The sequence below is a fragment of the Lissotriton helveticus genome, chromosome 5_1 (genome assembly GCF_964261635.1).
Source record: "Lissotriton helveticus chromosome 5_1, aLisHel1.1, whole genome shotgun sequence".
Classification (NCBI taxonomy): domain Eukaryota; kingdom Metazoa; phylum Chordata; class Amphibia; order Caudata; family Salamandridae; genus Lissotriton; species Lissotriton helveticus.
Genome location: NC_136065.1, coordinates 1,789,702,546 through 1,789,721,919, shown reverse-complemented (window position 1 = coordinate 1,789,721,919; position 19,374 = coordinate 1,789,702,546). Strand labels below are relative to the sequence as shown.

Genomic DNA, 19,374 nt, shown 5'->3' with positions numbered 1-19,374 from the left:
TACTCGCTGTATTTTCTAATTCCCAAAAGGGACGGTACTCTAAGACCAATTGACGGTGTCTTCGTCGACGAGACCTTGGTCGACGGTGTCTTCGTCGACGACACCTTGGTCGGCGGTGTCTTCGTCGACGAGACCTTGGTCGACTGAGTCGTCGACGGCGACGATTTCTTCGGGTCTTTCGTCGACGAGGATTCTCTCTTCTTCGTCGACGAGGAGATGGGAATCGTCGACGGAACAGGCTTATACGGCAACGAAACCCTCGTCGACGTGTAGGCTGTCGACGATACCGTCGTCGACGACGAGAAGGCTGAAGTGGTAGTCAGCGTCGTCGTCGAAGATGCAGGTAATGCCGTTCTCGTCGTCGGAAGGCTCGTAGACGCTCCCGTCGACGGCGGAACTTTAAGAGGCGTGGAAACACCTCGAGAGGCAGCAGAAGACGCCTGAGAGCCAGGTCTCGTGGGCGTAGAGTTGGTAGGAGTGGCAGAAGACACCACAGGAGCCAGAGACAAGGCCAATTTTGGCTTTTTGAGGAAGGGAGATGGAAACTCCTGAACACTACCACGCTTAGAGGCTGCTGTAGAAAGACCAGATTGTAAACTTTCTGCGTCTGACAGTGCAGAATCCTTGTCCTTAAGACGTTGCAGTCAAAGGAGAAGACGGCCTTCTCGGTCTTTAAGAGTCTTAGTAGAAAAGGTTCTACAGAACTTGCAGCTGGCAGCCTCATGATCAGGGTATAAACAGTAGATGCACTTCTGGTGGGGGTCCTTTTCAAAAAGGCGCAGCTTCCCACAAGAAGAGCAAGGTCTGAATAAAGACTTCTTACTTGACATGATGAGATAAACACTGGAAACTAGAAGAGTAGAGTTGAAAACTGAGCAGAGCTCAGGGAGACTCCCTTCACACGACGTGCGGTAGAAAATCTGAGGGCTTGAGCTTCTGAGGAGAAGGTTCTAGAGGGTGCTGGCGCCTGATTGGCTGTAATTTGGACAAACATAATGACACTAATGTGTTACAAATAGTTTTTCTCTTTACCTTGCATTCCTATGTAGGAATCGTTTTTAGGGGATTTCAGTTGTATTTTCTTTCTTTTTCTTGTATTATGTTTATATATATTTATATATATTTAGCATTATTGCTATTTTATTTACCGTGGGACTCCCACTTCGACGACGGGGAATATTCAAGCATGTGAATCTATGAAAGACACCAACACTGGAGAACCACCTGTTTACAGGTAAGTAACAATTGTTCGTCTTCTCCCTCTAGAAGGGTGGATTGCTACCCCCGTCGCCAGAATTGGCGAAGGGGTTGTATTCCAAAGCGTATGACACCTTACACGACATGTTTAGATAAAGCCAAACCAAAGTTAGCATTTAACCGCGAGGTTCATAATGCATGTAAGAGTATATGGTATGGCAATATCATAGAACATCTATAAGGACATGGTTCCGAAAGCTGCAGACAGGCTCAGCTCATGCTAGAGCACCATCCCACACATAACCAAGCACTCTGCCTCCAGGATTGTTAAGGCCTGCCATAGGAGTGACTTATAGGTTACTGTGTGTCTATATTTAAGGGTAGATATAGGAATACTATACCTAAGCAAGGGGTGATTACACGACCTTGCCCCAGCTGAGTGATCAGCCAGTTGTGTCAGTTTGAGTGGCCAGCCAGGGGTGGCATAATACATGCTGCAGCCCCTGGTAGGCCTTGGTTACACATATGCCCTGAGTACCTAGGGTACACTTCTACAGGGGCTGATAAGGTGAGCCAATTCCCAATTGTGGATGTACCTAGAGTACATGGTGTGAATTTACAGAGAGTGCATCTGGGCTGTGGGTCTGATTAGCAGGCCCACAGCCACATCTAAGTCGAAAACCAGTAAAGCAAATGGTGGGGGTGACCATAGGAAGCAAACCCTACTCTCCTACAGAAGAGACAGTACCAAATATTTGCTTCAAAGAGAGAATGTTTGGTTTCAAAGACTGTGCTCAAGTAAGCCCCATGGGCTTAATGATGGAATTGAATTTGCGTGCGATCTGTGATCATCGATCTGAGTGTCGCATTTCCTCAATGGATTGTGTATAATGTCTGTGTTTACAATATCTAGTCTGATTATTCAATGCAACTTTATTAACATGTACAACCATGTGTATTTGGGTTATTTGGTTTGTTTATTTTGCATTCGCATACTGTTAATCCAGTGGGCAACTTATTTTTTACACAGCGTGAAGTTTCGACAATTTTTTCCCCGACACTGTTTTTCAATACATAGTAGTCTAGTTCATTTAGCCACAAGTCTTTCTTTTTCTTTGGGGCTTTGAGTCTGTTGTTGCCTTTTGCTGATCACATGATCGTGACCATAACCAATAGAAATAACACTATCAGCACACACACGGAAGCGGTGTCAGCTTCCCGGTTTTGATATTGTGAAACACGGAGGAACTCGAGATTTTTGAGAAACTGCTGAATACAATTGTACAAGGTTAGTGTTTATGTTTGGAAATGGTAGATATCGTTTCGTGGAGGCGAATGGATTGCAGTTTGTATTATAACTGGCGGTTAATTTCTTTAGTTTTTCATGTGAGTGTATCCTTTGATTATTCGGGTTAGCTCTCGAGTCTTTTAACACATCACATTTGAGCACTTTTTCCCCCGTTTTTTCACATTCACGCACATATTGGGTTTTTAGACAGTATTATTTTGAAGAAGATGAATTATATGTGATATTGATGTTGAGTTTTTGTGTTTTTTGAATTCTCAGTGCTACTCCCTGAAGAAGGGCTTCCTAGTGCCCGAAATGCATTAGAGTGACTTTAGCAATGATGTCCTAATGTATGTCAGTAAAAACATGAACTTTTTGATGATTTAAGAAACAGTCCCGGTCAACAAGAGAATCACCTTCCGGCTCCTCACCCACGCGCACAAAGCCCTACACGACCAAGGCCCGAGCTACCTCAACAACCGGATCAACTTCTACACTCCCAAGCGCCTCCTCAGATCAACCAACCACGCCCTCGCCACCGTCCCCCGCATCCGAAGAGCGACAACAGGAGGAAGATCCTTCTCCTACCTGGCCGCCAAGACCTGGAACTCACTTCCGACCGATCTGCGCCTGACCCAAGACCACCTCTCCTTCAGGAAGAAGCTCAAGACCTGGCTGTTCGAGCAGTAGCGGCACCCCCCCCCCCCCTCCCAGCGCCTTGAGACCCTACGGGTGAGTAGTGCGCTCTACAAATGACCTGATTGATTGATTGAGTTACAAGAAAAGCAATTCATGAACATAATGAATAAAAGAAGTTAAGTTACGAAACAAAATTTGGTGTGGAATCCTCTTTTTATGTTGAGGAGAACACAGTGTTGCCTTTGGGATGCAACTAATGGACCATTAGAAGCACAGTTGGGTTACTAATAGGCATAATGGCATCTTGCATCTTCATAGTACCACACGCAAGATTGCAAATGCGCCCGTTACAAGAGTGCCTAGCACAACAGTGGAACCAGGCTCAAGGTCAACTAACAGACCTGGTGTTGGTGGACAGCCGCACTCATCGCTCTCTGCAATGGTGGAACACCAAAAACTTGACAAAGGGGCGGCCGTTCCTCAAACCTGTTCCACAGTTAGTGCTCACAACAGACGCATCTCTCACAGGATGGGGAGCCCTTCTCTTACATCATACAACTCAAGGTCAATGGAACAATCAACAAAAACTGTTCCATATCAACCATCTAGAGCTGCTAGCCATATTCTTAGCACTCAAGACCTTTCAACTACAAGTACAAAACAAAGTTGTCTTAATCCGGACGGACAATATGACAGCCATGTACTATATACAAAAACAGGGGGGACACTCTCTGCAACTGTCCCAGCTCGCACAGAACATTTGGAGATGGGCCATTCCTCAAAATAAACATCTGTTGGCAGAACATCTTCCAGGAGTTCACAATCCGATAGCAGATCTGTTAAGTCGGCAGTCACAACAGATTGACAAATGGGAACTACATCCACAAGTTCTTTAGCCAGTCTTCCAGAGGTGGGGTCATCCACACATAGATCTGTTTGCCACCCACGAAAATGCATAATGCCCAACCTTCGCCACCAGGTTTCCACACTCATTGTCCAAGGGCAATGCGATATGGATGAACTGGTCCGGCAGATTTGCATACGCTTTTCCGCCTCTCCCACTGATTCCATTAGTAGTGCGCAAGCTCAGAAAACAGTCTCTCAAACTGATCCTGGCAGCTCCCACATGTGCACGCCAACCGTGGTTCACCACACTGCTGGATCTCTCTCTGGTTCCACATCAAAAGTTACAGCTCACACCCTCCCTGTTAACACAGAACCATGGAGAAATCAGACACCCAGACCCAACACAACAGAATTTAGCGATCTGGCTCCTGAAGTCTTAGAGTTTGGTTATCTAAACCTACCACCAGACTGTATGAACATCATTAAAGAGGCTATGAAACCCACTACCAGATCGTGTTATGCCGCTAAATAGAAAAGATTCGCAATGTATTGCAGAAATAATCAAATTGATCCTCTGGATGCTTCCATCCAAAATATAATTTGTTACCTTTTACATCTACAAAGGTGTAATTTGGCATACTCTTCCATACACCTGCACATTGCAGCAATTGCAGCCTATTTACAAAACAGGCAACATCTGTCTCTTCAGAGTGCCTGCAATCAAAGCATTCATGGAAGGATTAAAAAGAATAATCCCACCCAGGTTGCCACCTTCTCCTGTGTGGAACCTGAACATTGTCCTTACAAGACTCATGGGACCCCCTTTCGAGCCTCTACATAAATGTGAACTGCAATTCCTAACATGGAAAACAGCTTTCCTTGTTGCTATTACCTCTCTTAGAAAAGTAATTGAGATACAAGCTTTCACTATACAAGAACCATTTTTTCAAATACATCCTAACAAAGTGGTTCTTAGATCTAATCCAAAGTTTCTTCCAAAGGTCATCACTCCTTTTCACTTACATCAATCCGTAGAGTTACCCGTGTTTTTCCAAAACACAGACTCTGTAGCGGAAAGGGCTTTACACACTCTAGATGTTAGAAGAGCTCTTCTATACTATATAGATAGAACTAAATCTTTTAGAAAAACAAAACAACTGTTTGTATCTTTCTCTCCTCCACACAAAGGCAACCCCATCTCTAAAGGTGGGATCGCAAGGTGGATTGTAAAGTGTATACAAATATGCCAACTAAAGGCTAAACATACATTAACAGTTCCTCCCAGAGCGCACTCCACTCGCAAGCTAGGAGCCTCTATTGCTTTCTTAGGAAACATACCCCTAGAGGACATATGCCGAGCAGCAACATGGTCTACACCACACACCTTCACTAAACACTATTGTGTAGATGTGCAAGCCAAGCAGCAAGCTAGGCTGTCCTTAAAACTCTCTTTCAAACCACTGCAACGGATATACGCGACCACCGCTAGGGGAGACACTGCTGTACAATCAATGCTAATTGTACAATCTGCAGCTCATATGCCTCGAACGGAAAATGCTACTTACCAGTATGCATCTGTTCTTGGCATGTAGAGCTGCAGAGTTGTACGCGCTCTCTCGCCTCCCCGGGACTTGTATCCGTTCCAGTTTTCATCTTACTTAGATGCACACGCATAGACATCATTTTTTCTGCACTTGTACTAACTCCATCATTTCCCATAATGGCGAAAAACAATCTAAGGATGAAGCCGAAGCCCATGCGCAGTATTGTCCAAGGAAGGAGTCACCTATCTCGTGACTACAAAGACTTCTTCCAAGATAACCTGCAATCATCTGAGCCCAACACCAGGTGGCGATCTAATGCTAAGTTTACAACTCTGCAGCTCTACATGCCAAGAACAGATGTATACTGGTAAGTAGCATTTTCCACTCTGTGACAAGAGCTCATTTTACATGAAATAGAAGATCTACAATTACTTTTTTTTTCTGGAACATATTATTTGAGACATTTGTAAGACTGCTACTCTGTCAACACCATGATGCTATTGTGTGAACACTCGGTCCCGGCAAGCACAGAGACTATGCTCTGTAGTTAATTTCACACATTTACCTGTTCTGTTTTCTAGCCACTCTTTTAGGGATTTCACTCCTTTATAGTCTGCGTAAAAACATAAGATCAAACACCGCACTGACTGTTATTTACCACGTAAGTGTTGTTTTTTTGCTTGTAGTGCTGTAGATTCTCATGTGCCCTCCAGTCTCCCTGGATTTGAGCTGATGTTTCAGATGCTGCTTTTCACTTACACAGCGTTCATATACACTTTTGCTGTTTGGCTTCACCTACTCAGCTTACTGCACTCATTTGATGGGGAGGAAATAAAATCTGAGGAGAAATGTTTGTCACTGCGCACTGTGGGTTTCAGGGTGGGAGATGCAAGATATTTCTTTGTCGGGAAAAAACTAGCAAGGCAGTCCTTTGCCCAGCACTAGAGGGCTGGAGTATATAACGCATGTGAACCTAGAGCTCTACAAGCGACACATTGATTGATAAAAGGAAAATAACTGTTTTGTTACATTACCAGTTGGTAGGAATCCATTTTTGCTTATGGAAAAGGACAGAGTCTGTTACTTAATCAATAGCAGTGCCTTTGTCTCTTCATTTTGGCTAAGGCCTACTGGTATACCCAGAATCTTGCCTGTTTTTGTTTATATTCTGCTAATTTATGTTCAACATCAAGCTTCTGCTGTAATAGTGCCCTTTCCCAGTTCCTTGGCAAGATAGTTTTGGCAGGTGCATAATCAGATACTGTTAAAGGATTCTGTGCTGGTGTCATTAACTTACCCATTGGATAGTTTGAAGAGAGTTTGCAACAGATCAATCCGACTTAGGTTTACATGCTACTCCCAAAATCCTCATACGTGACCTCCTTGTCTACACCCTGTCCATGCAAAAGGGGGTGTTGTACTATATCAGCTGCAGGAGAGAGTTGATGACAAGGTGTTTGTGGCTTTCGCAGTGGTAGTGATCACTCCATCTCAAACGCACAAAAAGAGGGGGGTCTAGGAGCAAATGGAAAGAGAGGTCCAGTACCTGGGCTCCCAAAGTTATTTGAGCAGCGGAGGGCAGGTAACTGTTATCTTGAAGATGTTGATGGACAATGCGATATGTTGCGCTAAACACTGATGAAGCTTCCCTAAACTACCTACTGGGATTGGATTTAGAAACTTACGTGGTCGTATCCTTGTGGGTGCAGAGTCGCCCTGACCACACCTGAATATAGGTATTACAGGGTGTACTGAGTGTCGCCGTCTCAGACCCCTGTACTTCACTCCTTACACTTGGCACGGTCCTGAAGAAACGCCATAGGATCCCACTGGGGATCTCTGGAGGCGTGAAACCTGTCGACCAAAAATCGTTAACTTTCATCACGACTAGCACAAGATTAGCAGAAGGAAAGTGCTCACACTTCTGACTATTAGATCAAGAGTATTACTCTTGGCTCCAGTTTCTAACCATACCACCAATAAAGCTTTCTAAGGGTAACAGTGCTGTATTTTTAACTCCCTCACATCACTCCCTCACACCCGCACTCACCACTGCGGGCGGCATTCCTCCAAAAATCTCCGATAAAGAGCCCTCTTGCAGGACCCGTGGGGCACAGCAGTGCCACCCTTCACGAGGAGCAACGCCCGATGATGAAGCATGACACCCGCTTGGGTATGTGATGGCACTTCCTCAACAAGGAGGAATTCTCCCCTCTGAGACTATCATATCCAACCTATCCTTTGAAAGAGTCCCTTTAACCAGTCCTTTCAGCGACCTAATAGGCCTGCTCTTTTCTTAGGAACAGTTGCCCTCCAGTGATTGTAAGTGACCATACCAGTCTATGTTGGCTCGTCGTCTGTATCACGAATGCTTTCTCCACCTCAAGAAAGATTCCTGAAGGGCGTTCATGCTCATTCCATCAGGGCTACAGTTGCTTCCACTGTTCTTCCAGAGGCAGTGCCCATTGCTGCTGGACAGCTATGTGGTCATCCTTGCATTCTTTAACAAAGCACACTTGTCTCACTTCTCAGGCAGTGATGTGTACTTTGTGTGAACTGTGTTGCTTGATTTTCTTGGTGAACTGACACTAGTAAATCCTACCACCCACGAAGGTACTGATTTGGGACGCATTCATAAGGTGAGGAATCTGAGGCAGGTGTATCCATATGGAGGAAAAGTTACTTGCTGTCACTAATGAAATTTCAGGTAGATACATAACCTTCCTACAGATTACTGACCTCTCTCTCCTCCTCGATGAGCTAAGGCAGGCTTCTCCAGTGAGTAGCTTGTGAGCTACTAGTGGCTCTGCAGTTACCTGTAAGTAGCTCCCCGGTATGCTGCTCAGCCTACCGGAGAGCTATTTCAACTCAACCAAGCTGTTGCTTGGTTGAATTTATATATGCACACCAAAATTAAAAACTGTTTATTCAAGACGAAAATGTGTGTATTTTAAGAGCTCCCAAAACCTATTTAAAGCTGAAATTTGAGTGATCAGTCATGCAGCATTTGGGAAAGTAATACCCATGTAGAGGTGTTTCAAATTGACAGAGCCTTTTTTACATTACTGCTGGTAACTTTGCCTTGCAGTGATCACTAATGTATTCTTGTCCGATGTTGTCACTATTTGCATATTATTATTATTAGTAGCTCAGGCTGGTTTTAATTAACATAAGTAGCTCTTATTAATAAAGGTTTGAAACCCTTGAGCTAGTGCCATGATGAATAAGATAACATGTCACTTGATTCCTGTTGACAGTCCTCCATGGGGGTATTGGGAAGTGACGCCGACTCACCATTTGGCAAATAATATACTTGGGTGCTATCACATCTTGAACCTTATTTCACCACATGACAGGAGAGGAGAAGTATTTGCTGGGGAAAGTTTTCTAGACCATTCTTTAGACATGAAGGAGTATTCATCAGGTGAGGAATCTGCAGAAAGATTATGTTCGAGGCATGTGGGCTGCTGAATTCACATCTTGTGCATAGATCGCCGCCTAGTGTTGGGTCCGGATGATTGCACATTGTTGTCCTGGAAGAGTCTTCGAAGTATCACGAGATAGGTGGCTCCCCCCCGGACTACAGTGCGCATGGGCATCCTCTCCATCCTCAGATTGTTTTTTTCCGCCATTGGGTTCGGATGTACTTTTCTTTACTCAAGTTCGGAAACTTTTCTACAAGGCCAAAAGGCCTTCGGGGTAGTCGGTATTGTTATTTCGATCGGTACCGAGTTCTTCTTCCAGTTGGTTTCGAAGCAGGACGTCGAAGAGTGCCGCGTGGCCTTTTCGACACCAGAGGCCCGATCGTCGATGGAACGGAGCCCGTTCAAACGATGCCCCCTTTGTAACTCTAAATACCCGCACATCGATGTACACCCGGTGTGCAACAAGTGCTTATCACCAGACCACAACGAGGACAACTGTCTGGCTTGTGCTCGGTTCCGGTCGAAGAAGACGCTTAGGCCCCGACGTGCAGCAAGACAAACAATGACTAAGCCAGACCCGGTGAATATCTTCGATGAAGACGACGATGAGGTCGTCGAGACTGAGGATACGGAACAGCCGTCGGATCCAGGTTCGGAGCACGACTCCAACTACTATGAAGACAAAGATGAACACGTCGATGAAGATGAAAACGCCGATGAGGTAAGGGACGACGTGTCCCCCATCGGAGCCATCGATGACGACTCGAGTGATGAACCAGGCCCAGCAGTGGGTACTGGGCCCAAAAAAGACACTCAAAAACTTTCAAAGGCTCAGGTCGAGGCATCGCCAAAAGGCCTTAGCCAAGATCATGACAAAATTTCGATAGCCCCGCGTCTCGGCCCGGCTACGAATATATCACACGAGCCATCGGTCGCACTACCGAAAGCGAAACCGAAACCTATCGAGTCAAAAACAAAACCGAAACTGCTGAAGACAGTCTTCGGATCGAAGAGTTCGAACACATCGGATTCGACGTCAAAAAAAAGTGTCGACGCCCCTGCGGGGTCAACCACAAAAGGTGTCGAGCCGAAGATTGGTGCTCTAAAGTCTATCGCTAAAGCCAAGAACGTCGAACCGACGAGGTCTGCGTCGACTGACAGCGACACAAGCAAGGAACTCGAGTCTCGGAAGGCTCTCGAACCGAGGCACCGAATCGAAAAACCACAGTTCGTCAAAGCCCTCGAGCTAAAAACCAAAGACGCCTCGAAGGAGCAAGTCGGATTGAGGAAAAAGAGCGCGCCTCCGACGCAACAAGCACCGAAGTCGACGCAAGGCCAATAGCACGACGACAGGCCGAAGTCCGTCGGTCCTATATCGACGCTGGCACCAAAGCTGCCGATAAAATTCGGACTGCCCCCAACAGCTCGGCCTAAGGCGATCGATCCAAAAACAGGGGTCGAACCACCCAAAACTGTGTCACTTGGAAAAAGGAGTCATCCTCTAGGAGAGGACGTTCTGTACCAGGAGCCCTCCTATGATGATCAGTCAAAACTCCTTATCGACGCCGAAACCGGCAGACTTGCTATTTATCAAAGAAAGATCAGATCGGAAAATCCTCTGGAATCGTATAAAATTCCACTGAAAAAGAAAAAAGATTCTTCAACATCACCTGTCCATTTTGAAACTGTAAGGTACTATGGCCAGGACACTGCTGCTCACTCACCCACACGCTCTAATGAGGATATGGGGTATGACTATGATGAACAATATAATTACCCTGCGGACAATGATCAAGATGACCAGACATAATCCTGGACAGACCCTATTGACCAGGGGAAGTCACAAACTATTCCTGATACTCCTTCTTACCCTGTGAAACCTTCGCCAACAGAGGATACAGCAGCGTTTAATGCATTAATAGAGAGGGCAGCACATAATCATGATGTGGACATGCATGCTGACCCAATTGAGGAAGATTTCTTGTTTGACACTTTCTCCACTTCAGAGAAATCAGTTAAAACATTGCCAATGTTAAAGGATGTCCTGAAACACGCAGGAGACATTTTCAAGGAAACCACAAGAGCAAGGGTTGTTAACCCCAGAATTGAAAGAAAATACAAACCGGCACCTGTGGACCCCTACATACATTAAGGGACAGCTGTCGTTGGACTCTTTGGTGGTGTCCAATGCTCGTAAACGTGCCAACTCGCAAACTACTGGTGATGCTGCTCCTCCAGACAAGGAGTCTAAAGTATTAGAAGCCTCTGGGAAAAGGGTGGCTGCTCAAGCAGCTAACATCTGGAGAATTTCCAACACACAGGCCCCATTATCCAGATACGATAGGGCGCATTATGACACATTAGAGCAACTGCTACAACATTTGCCTGATGCCTACAAGGAAGGAGCAGAAACACTAATACAAGAAGGGAAACTGATTTCCAACGCATCCATTAAATGTGCGCTGGACCTAGCAGACACTGCAGCCAGAGCCATCAACACAAGTGTCATGCTCAGAAGGCATGCTTGGTTGCGCATCTCGGGGTCCAAACCAGAGATTCAAACCACATTATTAAATCAGCCCGTAAACCCTGATTTTTTTATTAGGTCCTGATGTGGACACAATCTTAGAAAAGATTAAAAAAGACACAGAGACAGCCAAATCTATGGGGGCCCTGCAGTCCCAACAATTCAGGGGAGGTTCCTTTCGTCGCTCCAATAACAGAGGAGCTACAAGAGGCCAGGCGTCCCAGCAGACTCAATACAATAAAGGGAACACGCAAGCCACCTATAATAAAACAAGCAGAGGTGGATACCGTGGCAACAGCAGTAAAGGCAGAGGACGAGGGAATAACAACACCAGATCCTCCGCCAATACTAAACAGTGACGCCTTGTCGCTGCCCCCGGACCATATAACACCGGTCGGGGGCAGATTACAACAGTTCCTGCCAGTCTGGGAAAGCATTACCACAGACAGGTGGGTGAGACAACTTATTCAGTACGGCTATTGTCTAGAGCTAACCTCCACTCCTCCCAACATACCCCCAAGACACCGTCCTATGTCCACAGAGCACATAGACTTATTGCAGGTACAGGGGTATACTCTCTGTACTTCTTAATCCCCAAAAAGGACGGGCCTCTCAGGCCAATACTAGACCTCAGGCCCCTAAACCAAAACATCTTGTCAGAACACTTTCACATGCTCACTTTACAGCAAGTTCTACCATTACTCAGTCAGGGAGACTTCCTCGCAACACTAGACCTAAAGGATGCGTATTTCCACATACCAATACATCCAACACACAGGAAGTATCTCAGGTTTACCATCCAAAATCAGCACTACCAGTTCAAGGTACTGCCTTTCGGGGTGACTACAGCCCCCAGGGTGTTTACCAAGTGCCTAGCGACAGTGGCTGCACACCTACGGAGAAACCATATTCACGTCTACCCCTAACTGGACGACTGGCTCATCCAAGCAAAGTCAGCCCAGCAGTGTGCCAGTCACGTGTCCCGCACTATTCACCTCCTACACAGCCTCGGATTCACATTAAACTACCCAAAGTCTCATCCTCAGCCCGCCCACGTACAACAGTACCTGGGAGCAACGATAGACACTCTGGCGGCAAAGGCGCAGCCAAACTCAGCAAGAATCAACATTCTGTTACTCATTCAGAAATTCAGACCCCAACGCTCGCTCACAGCACGGGTGTTTATGCAGTTGATAGGCATGATGGCCTCCTGCATCTTCATAGTCCCTCACGCAAGACTACACATGCGTCCGCTTCAGGAGTGCTTAGCACGTCAGTGGAACCAGGCTCAGGGACAATTGAAAGACCTAGTGCTGGTGACCGGTCGTGCATACAGCTCTCTGCATTGGTGGAACCCACAAAACCTTTGCAGGGGACGACCGTTCCAAGAACCTGTACCACAAATAGTGCTGACGACGGACGCATCTCTCCTAGGATGGGGAGCTCATGTCCTCCAATACACAGTGCAGGGACTATGGACAACACAGCAAAAAAGGATGCACATCAACCTGCTGGAACTGATGGCAATCTTTATGGCACTGAAGGCTTTCAAGGTACACTTGTGCAACAAAGTCGTGTTAATCCGGACGGACAACATGACTGCCATGTACTACATACAGAAGCAGGGGGGGACACTCTCTCCACAGTTGTCCCATCTAGCGCAAAGCATGTGGAAGTGGGCCATTCAGAGAAACATCTTCCTCATGGCGGAACACCTCCCAGGCAGGGACAACCAGATGGCTGACCTGCTCGGTAGACACAGCCACCAGATGCATGAGTGGGAGATACATCCCTCAGTGCTGCAACCGTACTTCCAGAGGTGGGGACACCCAGAAATAGACCTGTTCGCCACAAGGGAAAACGCAAAATGCCAAAGCTTCGCCGCCAGGTTTCCACATCCGCAGTCTCAGGGCAATGCGATATGGATGAACTGGTCAGGCAAGTCTGCGTACGCTTTTCCCCCAGCCCCGCTCATACCACTAGTGACACGCAAACTGCGACAACACTCAATGACACTGCTCCTAGTTGCTCCAACATGGGCGCGGCAACCATGGTACACCACGTTCCTAGAACCTTCCGTGGTTCCTCATCAAAGGCTGCGATTAACACCCAGTCTTTTAACGCAGAGCCATGGCGACATTCAGCACCCAAATCCGCAACAGTTGAACCTTGCGATCTGGCTCCTGAGGTCATAGTTTGGTTACCTAAACTTGCCTCCCGACTGTATGAATATTATCAAGGAGGCAAGGAGACCTACAACCAGAGCCTGCTATGCGACGAAGTGGAAACGATTTGTCATCTATTGTAACAATAATTACATAAATCCGCTAGATGAATCTACTCAAAACATCATATGTTACCTCTTACATTTACACAGATGCAATATGGCATACAGTTCCATACGTATACATTTAGCTGCGGTGGCAGCTTATCTTCAGAACAGGCAGCACCTTTCACTCTTCAGGGTGCCTGCTATTAAAGCTTTCCTAGAGGGACTCAAACGAATCATTCCTCCAAGACACCCACCTTCACCTGTCTGGAACCTCAACGTGGTTCTAACCAGACTAATGGGACCACCTTTTGAACCTCTACACTCCTGTGAGATACAATTCCTAACGTGGAAAGTGGCTTTTCTAGTGGCCATTACATCACTCAGAAGAGTTAGTGAGCTGCAAGCCCTAACTATTCAGGAGCCATTCATACAAATTCACGCAAATAGGGTAGTGCTGCGAACTAACCCTAAATTTATGCCAAAGGTGGTGTCCCAGTTTCACATCAATCAAGCTGTAGAACTGCCAGTATTCTTCCCTAATCCAGATTCCGTGGCAGAAAGAGCTCTACATACCCTAGACGTTAAAAGAGCTCTCCTGTACTATATAGACATAACAAAACTTTTCAGGAAGACTAAGCAACTATTTGTTGCCTTTTCACCACAGCACAAAGGCAACCCCATTTCCAAATCAGGTATAGCCAGATGGATTGTTAAGTGCACACAAATCTGTTATCAAAAAGCTAAACGCACATTAACAGTTCCCCCAAGAGCGCATTCAACACGCAAGTTAGGGGCATCCATGGCTTTCCTAGGAAACATTCCTCTAGAAGACATATGTAAGGCAGCCACATGGACTACCATACATACCTTTACCAAACACTACTGCGTAGATGTACACTCCAAACAGCAAGCAGCTGTAGGGCAGGCTGTACTCAAAACTCTTTTTCAGACTGCTGCAGCTGGCACGGGCAACCGCCGCTAGGAGGAGACTGCTATACATTCTATGCACAAGATGTGAATTCAGCAGCCCACATGCCTCGAACGGAATATGCTACTTACCAGTATGCATCTGTTCATGACATGTAGGGCTGTTGACATTCTCATCGCCCTCCCTCCTCCCCGGTGCCTTTCGCAGCTGTAGCACTCAGAATTAATCTCTAGCATGGACATCACTTACTGTATCATACTCCATCCCGGCCACAATGGCGAAAAACTATCTGAGGATGGAGAGGATGCCCATGCGCACTGTAGTCCGGGGAGGAGCCACCTATCTCGTGATACTTCGAAGACTCTTACAGGACAACAATGTGCAATCATCCGGACCCAACACTAGGCGGCGATCTATGCACAAGATGTGAATGTCAGCAGCCCTACATGACAAGAACAGATGCATACTGGTAAGTAGCGTTTTCCTTATCCACCACAAATATCCTTGCCGAAGGCAAGTGACTTTGCTTTTTCAGTGTGACTCTTTTTTGGAATCGCTTGTTGTGCGTTATTCCACCATCGAGTGGTTGGGTCCATAACTCTCTTCTTAGTCCTCTGTTCGTCTCTTCTCTCATTTTTGTTGTTGGCCGTCGGCGTCTGTTGCCATTCGGTACCTTGTCCGTTCCTCTCATGACATCAGACTTCGCCATGAAAATTCCTGTGCGAGGTTGCCATCTTCTCTTTTCCACCATTGGTTCTGCTGAAGCTTGAAGAATGCCATTCTAGAGGTCCACAGGTGAGTAGGACTACCTCAGCTTGGCGTGACCCTCTGATTTGTATATTATGCTGGACTGCACCTCCAGGGTCCTGGTGAAAAGCTAGTAGCTTCTGGGCTACCTGTTGAAAAACCCTGGGTAAGACAGAATAAAATAAATAAAATATTTTTTGCTGCCCATGCCCCTCAGGAATTTGGGACAGGTTGCATGAAATTGTAATTGCCAGCTGAATTTAGAATCCATCAAACATGTCGTATACATTGTATAGGCAGTAATGTTAAAGAAAAAATAAAAGTCTCAGTAAATTAGGCTGGTGAGAGTTTAGTGTCCATGCCAAAAGCACATTCAACTAGAAAGAGGGAATCCCATAACATATTATATAATGACATATATTCGACTTCAGGATGATCATATATAGTATATATTGCAAAATATATTACTGTAGATACTCAGTCACACAGCAGACCGTATTGGTTCAAACAGTTTCACCATATTTGTTTGTATCGGATGTCACGTTGCACCGACCACCAAGAAAATACCGCTATACATTTGTTGCATGGCATGTAAATGTAGAATAGGTTCATGCTGCATGAGAATGTAGCAGCTTGCTTGCAGTAATCAAATGTACAACTTGGGTCTTACCTAGGTTTGTAGGCAACCCTCCCATCTTCCGTGGAAATAGAGGAGGATTGAAAATAAAAGTAAATTAAACCTCGACTTAACCAGAAATTTTGCACTTACATCAATTGCGGCTTGGATGAGGTTGGAGGCAGTGCAGGCAGGACAATAAGGCTAAAGAAAATGGAAATGTGGTGATACATTTTGGGCTTTATCGTCGACATCCCGAGTCTCTGACTCTACCTATAGTTATCACCTATAGTTATCACCCCAGACAAAGTTTATTTTCTGACAATATTTTTTCCCCGGACCAAACAACAAAACTAAAGTGATCCACAGCCCCTGAATCTAGATTAGTCCCCAGGAAAATATTGTTTCAGGTAAGTAAGTAATTTTGCTTTGCAGGTTGCATTTTCTGTCTTCCTTGGTCTCCATTTCTTTAGACTTTATAGACTTTGTGTGGCTCATTGGACTATTATTTTAGTAGGCATTTCATCAATCAACTTCAGTACATTGATACATGGCATGAGAAAATTATGTACTGAATGTCCATACAGAATGTAGACTGTAAAGAATAAATGTTGCAGGTAAACGTCTAGCAAAAGACATCGGTTTCCTAAGAATTGCTCCACATGTCTGCTTCAAACAGTTTTTGTGACAATTTAAAAGGATAACTTTAGGAGATGTATTTCCAGACATCTGAACAAACCAGACAGTTATTAAAGACAGCAAGGATCTGTTTATAATACTGCATATTCTTTGAATTGATTTGGTATAAACATTTGTCAACATTTGTGTTACTTTTAACAGACGCCTGAGAAGAAACAGAATGAGCAGAGGAATAGAAAAAGAAAAGCAGACCCATACGAGACTAGTCAAGGTACCCAGCTGCTTCATATTTGTACAGTTCCCAACATAGCTGGTTCATTGCAGACTTTGAATTTAAACTAATTGCTGCACTAGTTTAAACGTAGCAAACCAAATCTTCTTGAAAATAGGCATAAAGAACAAGTTAATTTATTCCATTCAAACCAGCAATGCAAAACGGTCATTACCTATCAATAGCAGTTTGAACGCTCTTTAAACACAATACAGGTATTTTGAATTTGCATGTGGTTGTTTCACTAGAAGCCATATATTCTGTACACTGCCGTGTTAGGTCTCACCTTGGCATCGTCTGCGCTGTCTCTTTGGGACATGCTGTATTTAGGTATGGACTTTTTCAATTGCCTCCTGTTACTGTCCATTCTAAATGGTTGCTTTTGATTCGTGAATAGGCTTAGTATTCCCTCCTTAGTACCGCTTTTTCTGCTTTTGTAACCTCCCTTGAAGACTAGCCCTTTTATTTGTGTTTTAACCCAGCTTGTTTCATTTACAGTCTGTGAGCATCATTTTATGGAATGACTTTCTCCCACCTGCTGTTGCAGGCATACTTTTCGCTTCCCAGCCAACACACACAGCATTTGTTTCCTGCTAATCATCAGAGGTGTTTGGAATGCGCCTGTTCTGTTCCGTGCACTTCCCTTCTGCCCCCCACCCTACTTGTTAGGTCGAGGACCTAAAGGCTGCGCTCGCGCAGTCTTTGGTCGGAGATTTAATGTTTTTTAGACTGGACTTGAACCCGCCTCTCTCCTCCATTCGCTTGCTTCCTAAACGGAGGCCAGCCGTTGGAGGAGAGGGGCATCACTCAAGCCCTGTCTCTTTCGGATTCGGGGGGGTGTTTTTGGCGTTCTTTCCACCTGTGACGTCATCCGTCACTCAGAACGCCAAAACACGCCCCCGAATCCGAAGTTTGCGGAGCTTTGCGGCCGCCATTTTGCATTTTGCTGCTCCCTTGTCCCGTCCGTCTCTGGCATAGATGCTGCTTTGGAGATCCGTGAAAATGTGCTGGGAGGAAGGCTTTGGATCCTCGTCGCCCGACAAATCCCTCCACGGCTACTTCCTGACCGCCATCTTCTCACCCGTCAAGTCTCCCGGCCGGTACTTCATGGACGGATCCCCGATCTGCTTCATGCGCGGCTCATCTCCCCCCCCCCCCCCCGCACTGTAAGTTACTTGCACTGCAGACGAGTGCTAGTTGTGAGCATGTGTGCGCTTGCTTCCTTCAGTTGTGAAAGCATCACTTTTTTTCTGGCTTGTAGAATTGAAGAATTGAAGGAAGGGGCCGACAGCAGTAATTCCCAACGCACACCAACTGGCGATTGACCCAAATCATGAAAAAGGCACCACACAAACGCTGCCACTAAACATCCTTTGTGTGACATGCCATCAGGAGGCAAGAGCTTGGCAGGGATGAAATTCACAAGCCAAGCATCACTTCTCCCTTACGCAGGACAGGCCGTTTTTGACTTTGTTCGGTTTCCCTAATTTAGCGTGCACTGGCTTTCTTTGTTTACCTCTGCATGTATTTTTTGTCGACAATTCTTTCTGTCTGTTTGTGGAGAGGAGAACAGTTTGTGCCCCCAACCCACTCGATTTTGTTTTTCTGGATTAGGGTAGGGACCTTAAAGAGAGGGTCACCAGGGGGCTGTAAAACCCCCAAGGCCAAGTAAATTGCCTTAAACAAGAGAGGATGCTTTTAAAAGTGACCGCATAAAAGTTGCTTGCGGGACAAAGGCGGAGTGGCGGTGAGCTGTGCTGCATGGAACGCTGCACGCGGACCAGAATTTCTTTTGCTTGTTTGTGTATTGACAGGGGTTGTGTATTGTGGAATTCTGTGCCTGTGTTTATCGATAATGGAAGAAAATGCCGAAATTGATACTTTTGGGGGGCGCTGTCTTTGTACATGGTCAGGAAGCCTTGCTTTCTTTTGTTAGTGGTTTTTTCCGTCTTTCTTCTTGCCTGCATCGGTGAGGGGGAGGGGGTTCTCGGGGCAGGACGTGAAAGGGTTCAAATAACAGATTAATGAAAGTTGAACTGCTCAGGGTAACCATGTGACTGCCAGAACTGGAGGCCCCCCTCTGCAGGCGGGGAGAGAGTGGCAGGAATCCTGTAACCCTGTTCTTTCTGACATGGCTGGGATTTCCTCTGCTAACCAGTGGCCGCCCCGGGGTCCACAGCCACGCTTTTGTAATGTGTTTTTGTGCGTGTATATAATGCCCATTGCGTCCTTTTCTGTGAGAAGTAGAATAGATAGGTGAGCAGTGACTGGAGCTGGGTATGGTGAAGGTGCCACACCCACTAGCTGCAAGGCAGGAAAATGCCATTTTTGAAGGGACATGAATATTTGACAGGGCGTGAGGGATTTTAAATTTGTGTGGGGGAAATGTGTATATGTATGTGTGTATGTATGTATATATTTATATATATATATAT

At 45.8% G+C, this 19,374-nt stretch overlaps 1 protein-coding gene across 2 annotated transcripts in view; it reads left to right on the top strand.

The window, feature by feature from the left end:
* The window catches only part of TLK2 (tousled like kinase 2), a 1,564,653-nt gene that overhangs the window by 331,762 nt on the left and 1,213,517 nt on the right, over positions 1–19,374 (top strand). For both annotated transcript variants that reach the window (XM_078645098.1, XM_078645097.1), the window contains exon 4: positions 16,870–16,939. In XM_078645098.1, the coding sequence (XP_078501224.1) occupies positions 16,870–16,939 (70 nt within the window). The remainder of the gene's footprint in view (positions 1–16,869; positions 16,940–19,374) is intronic.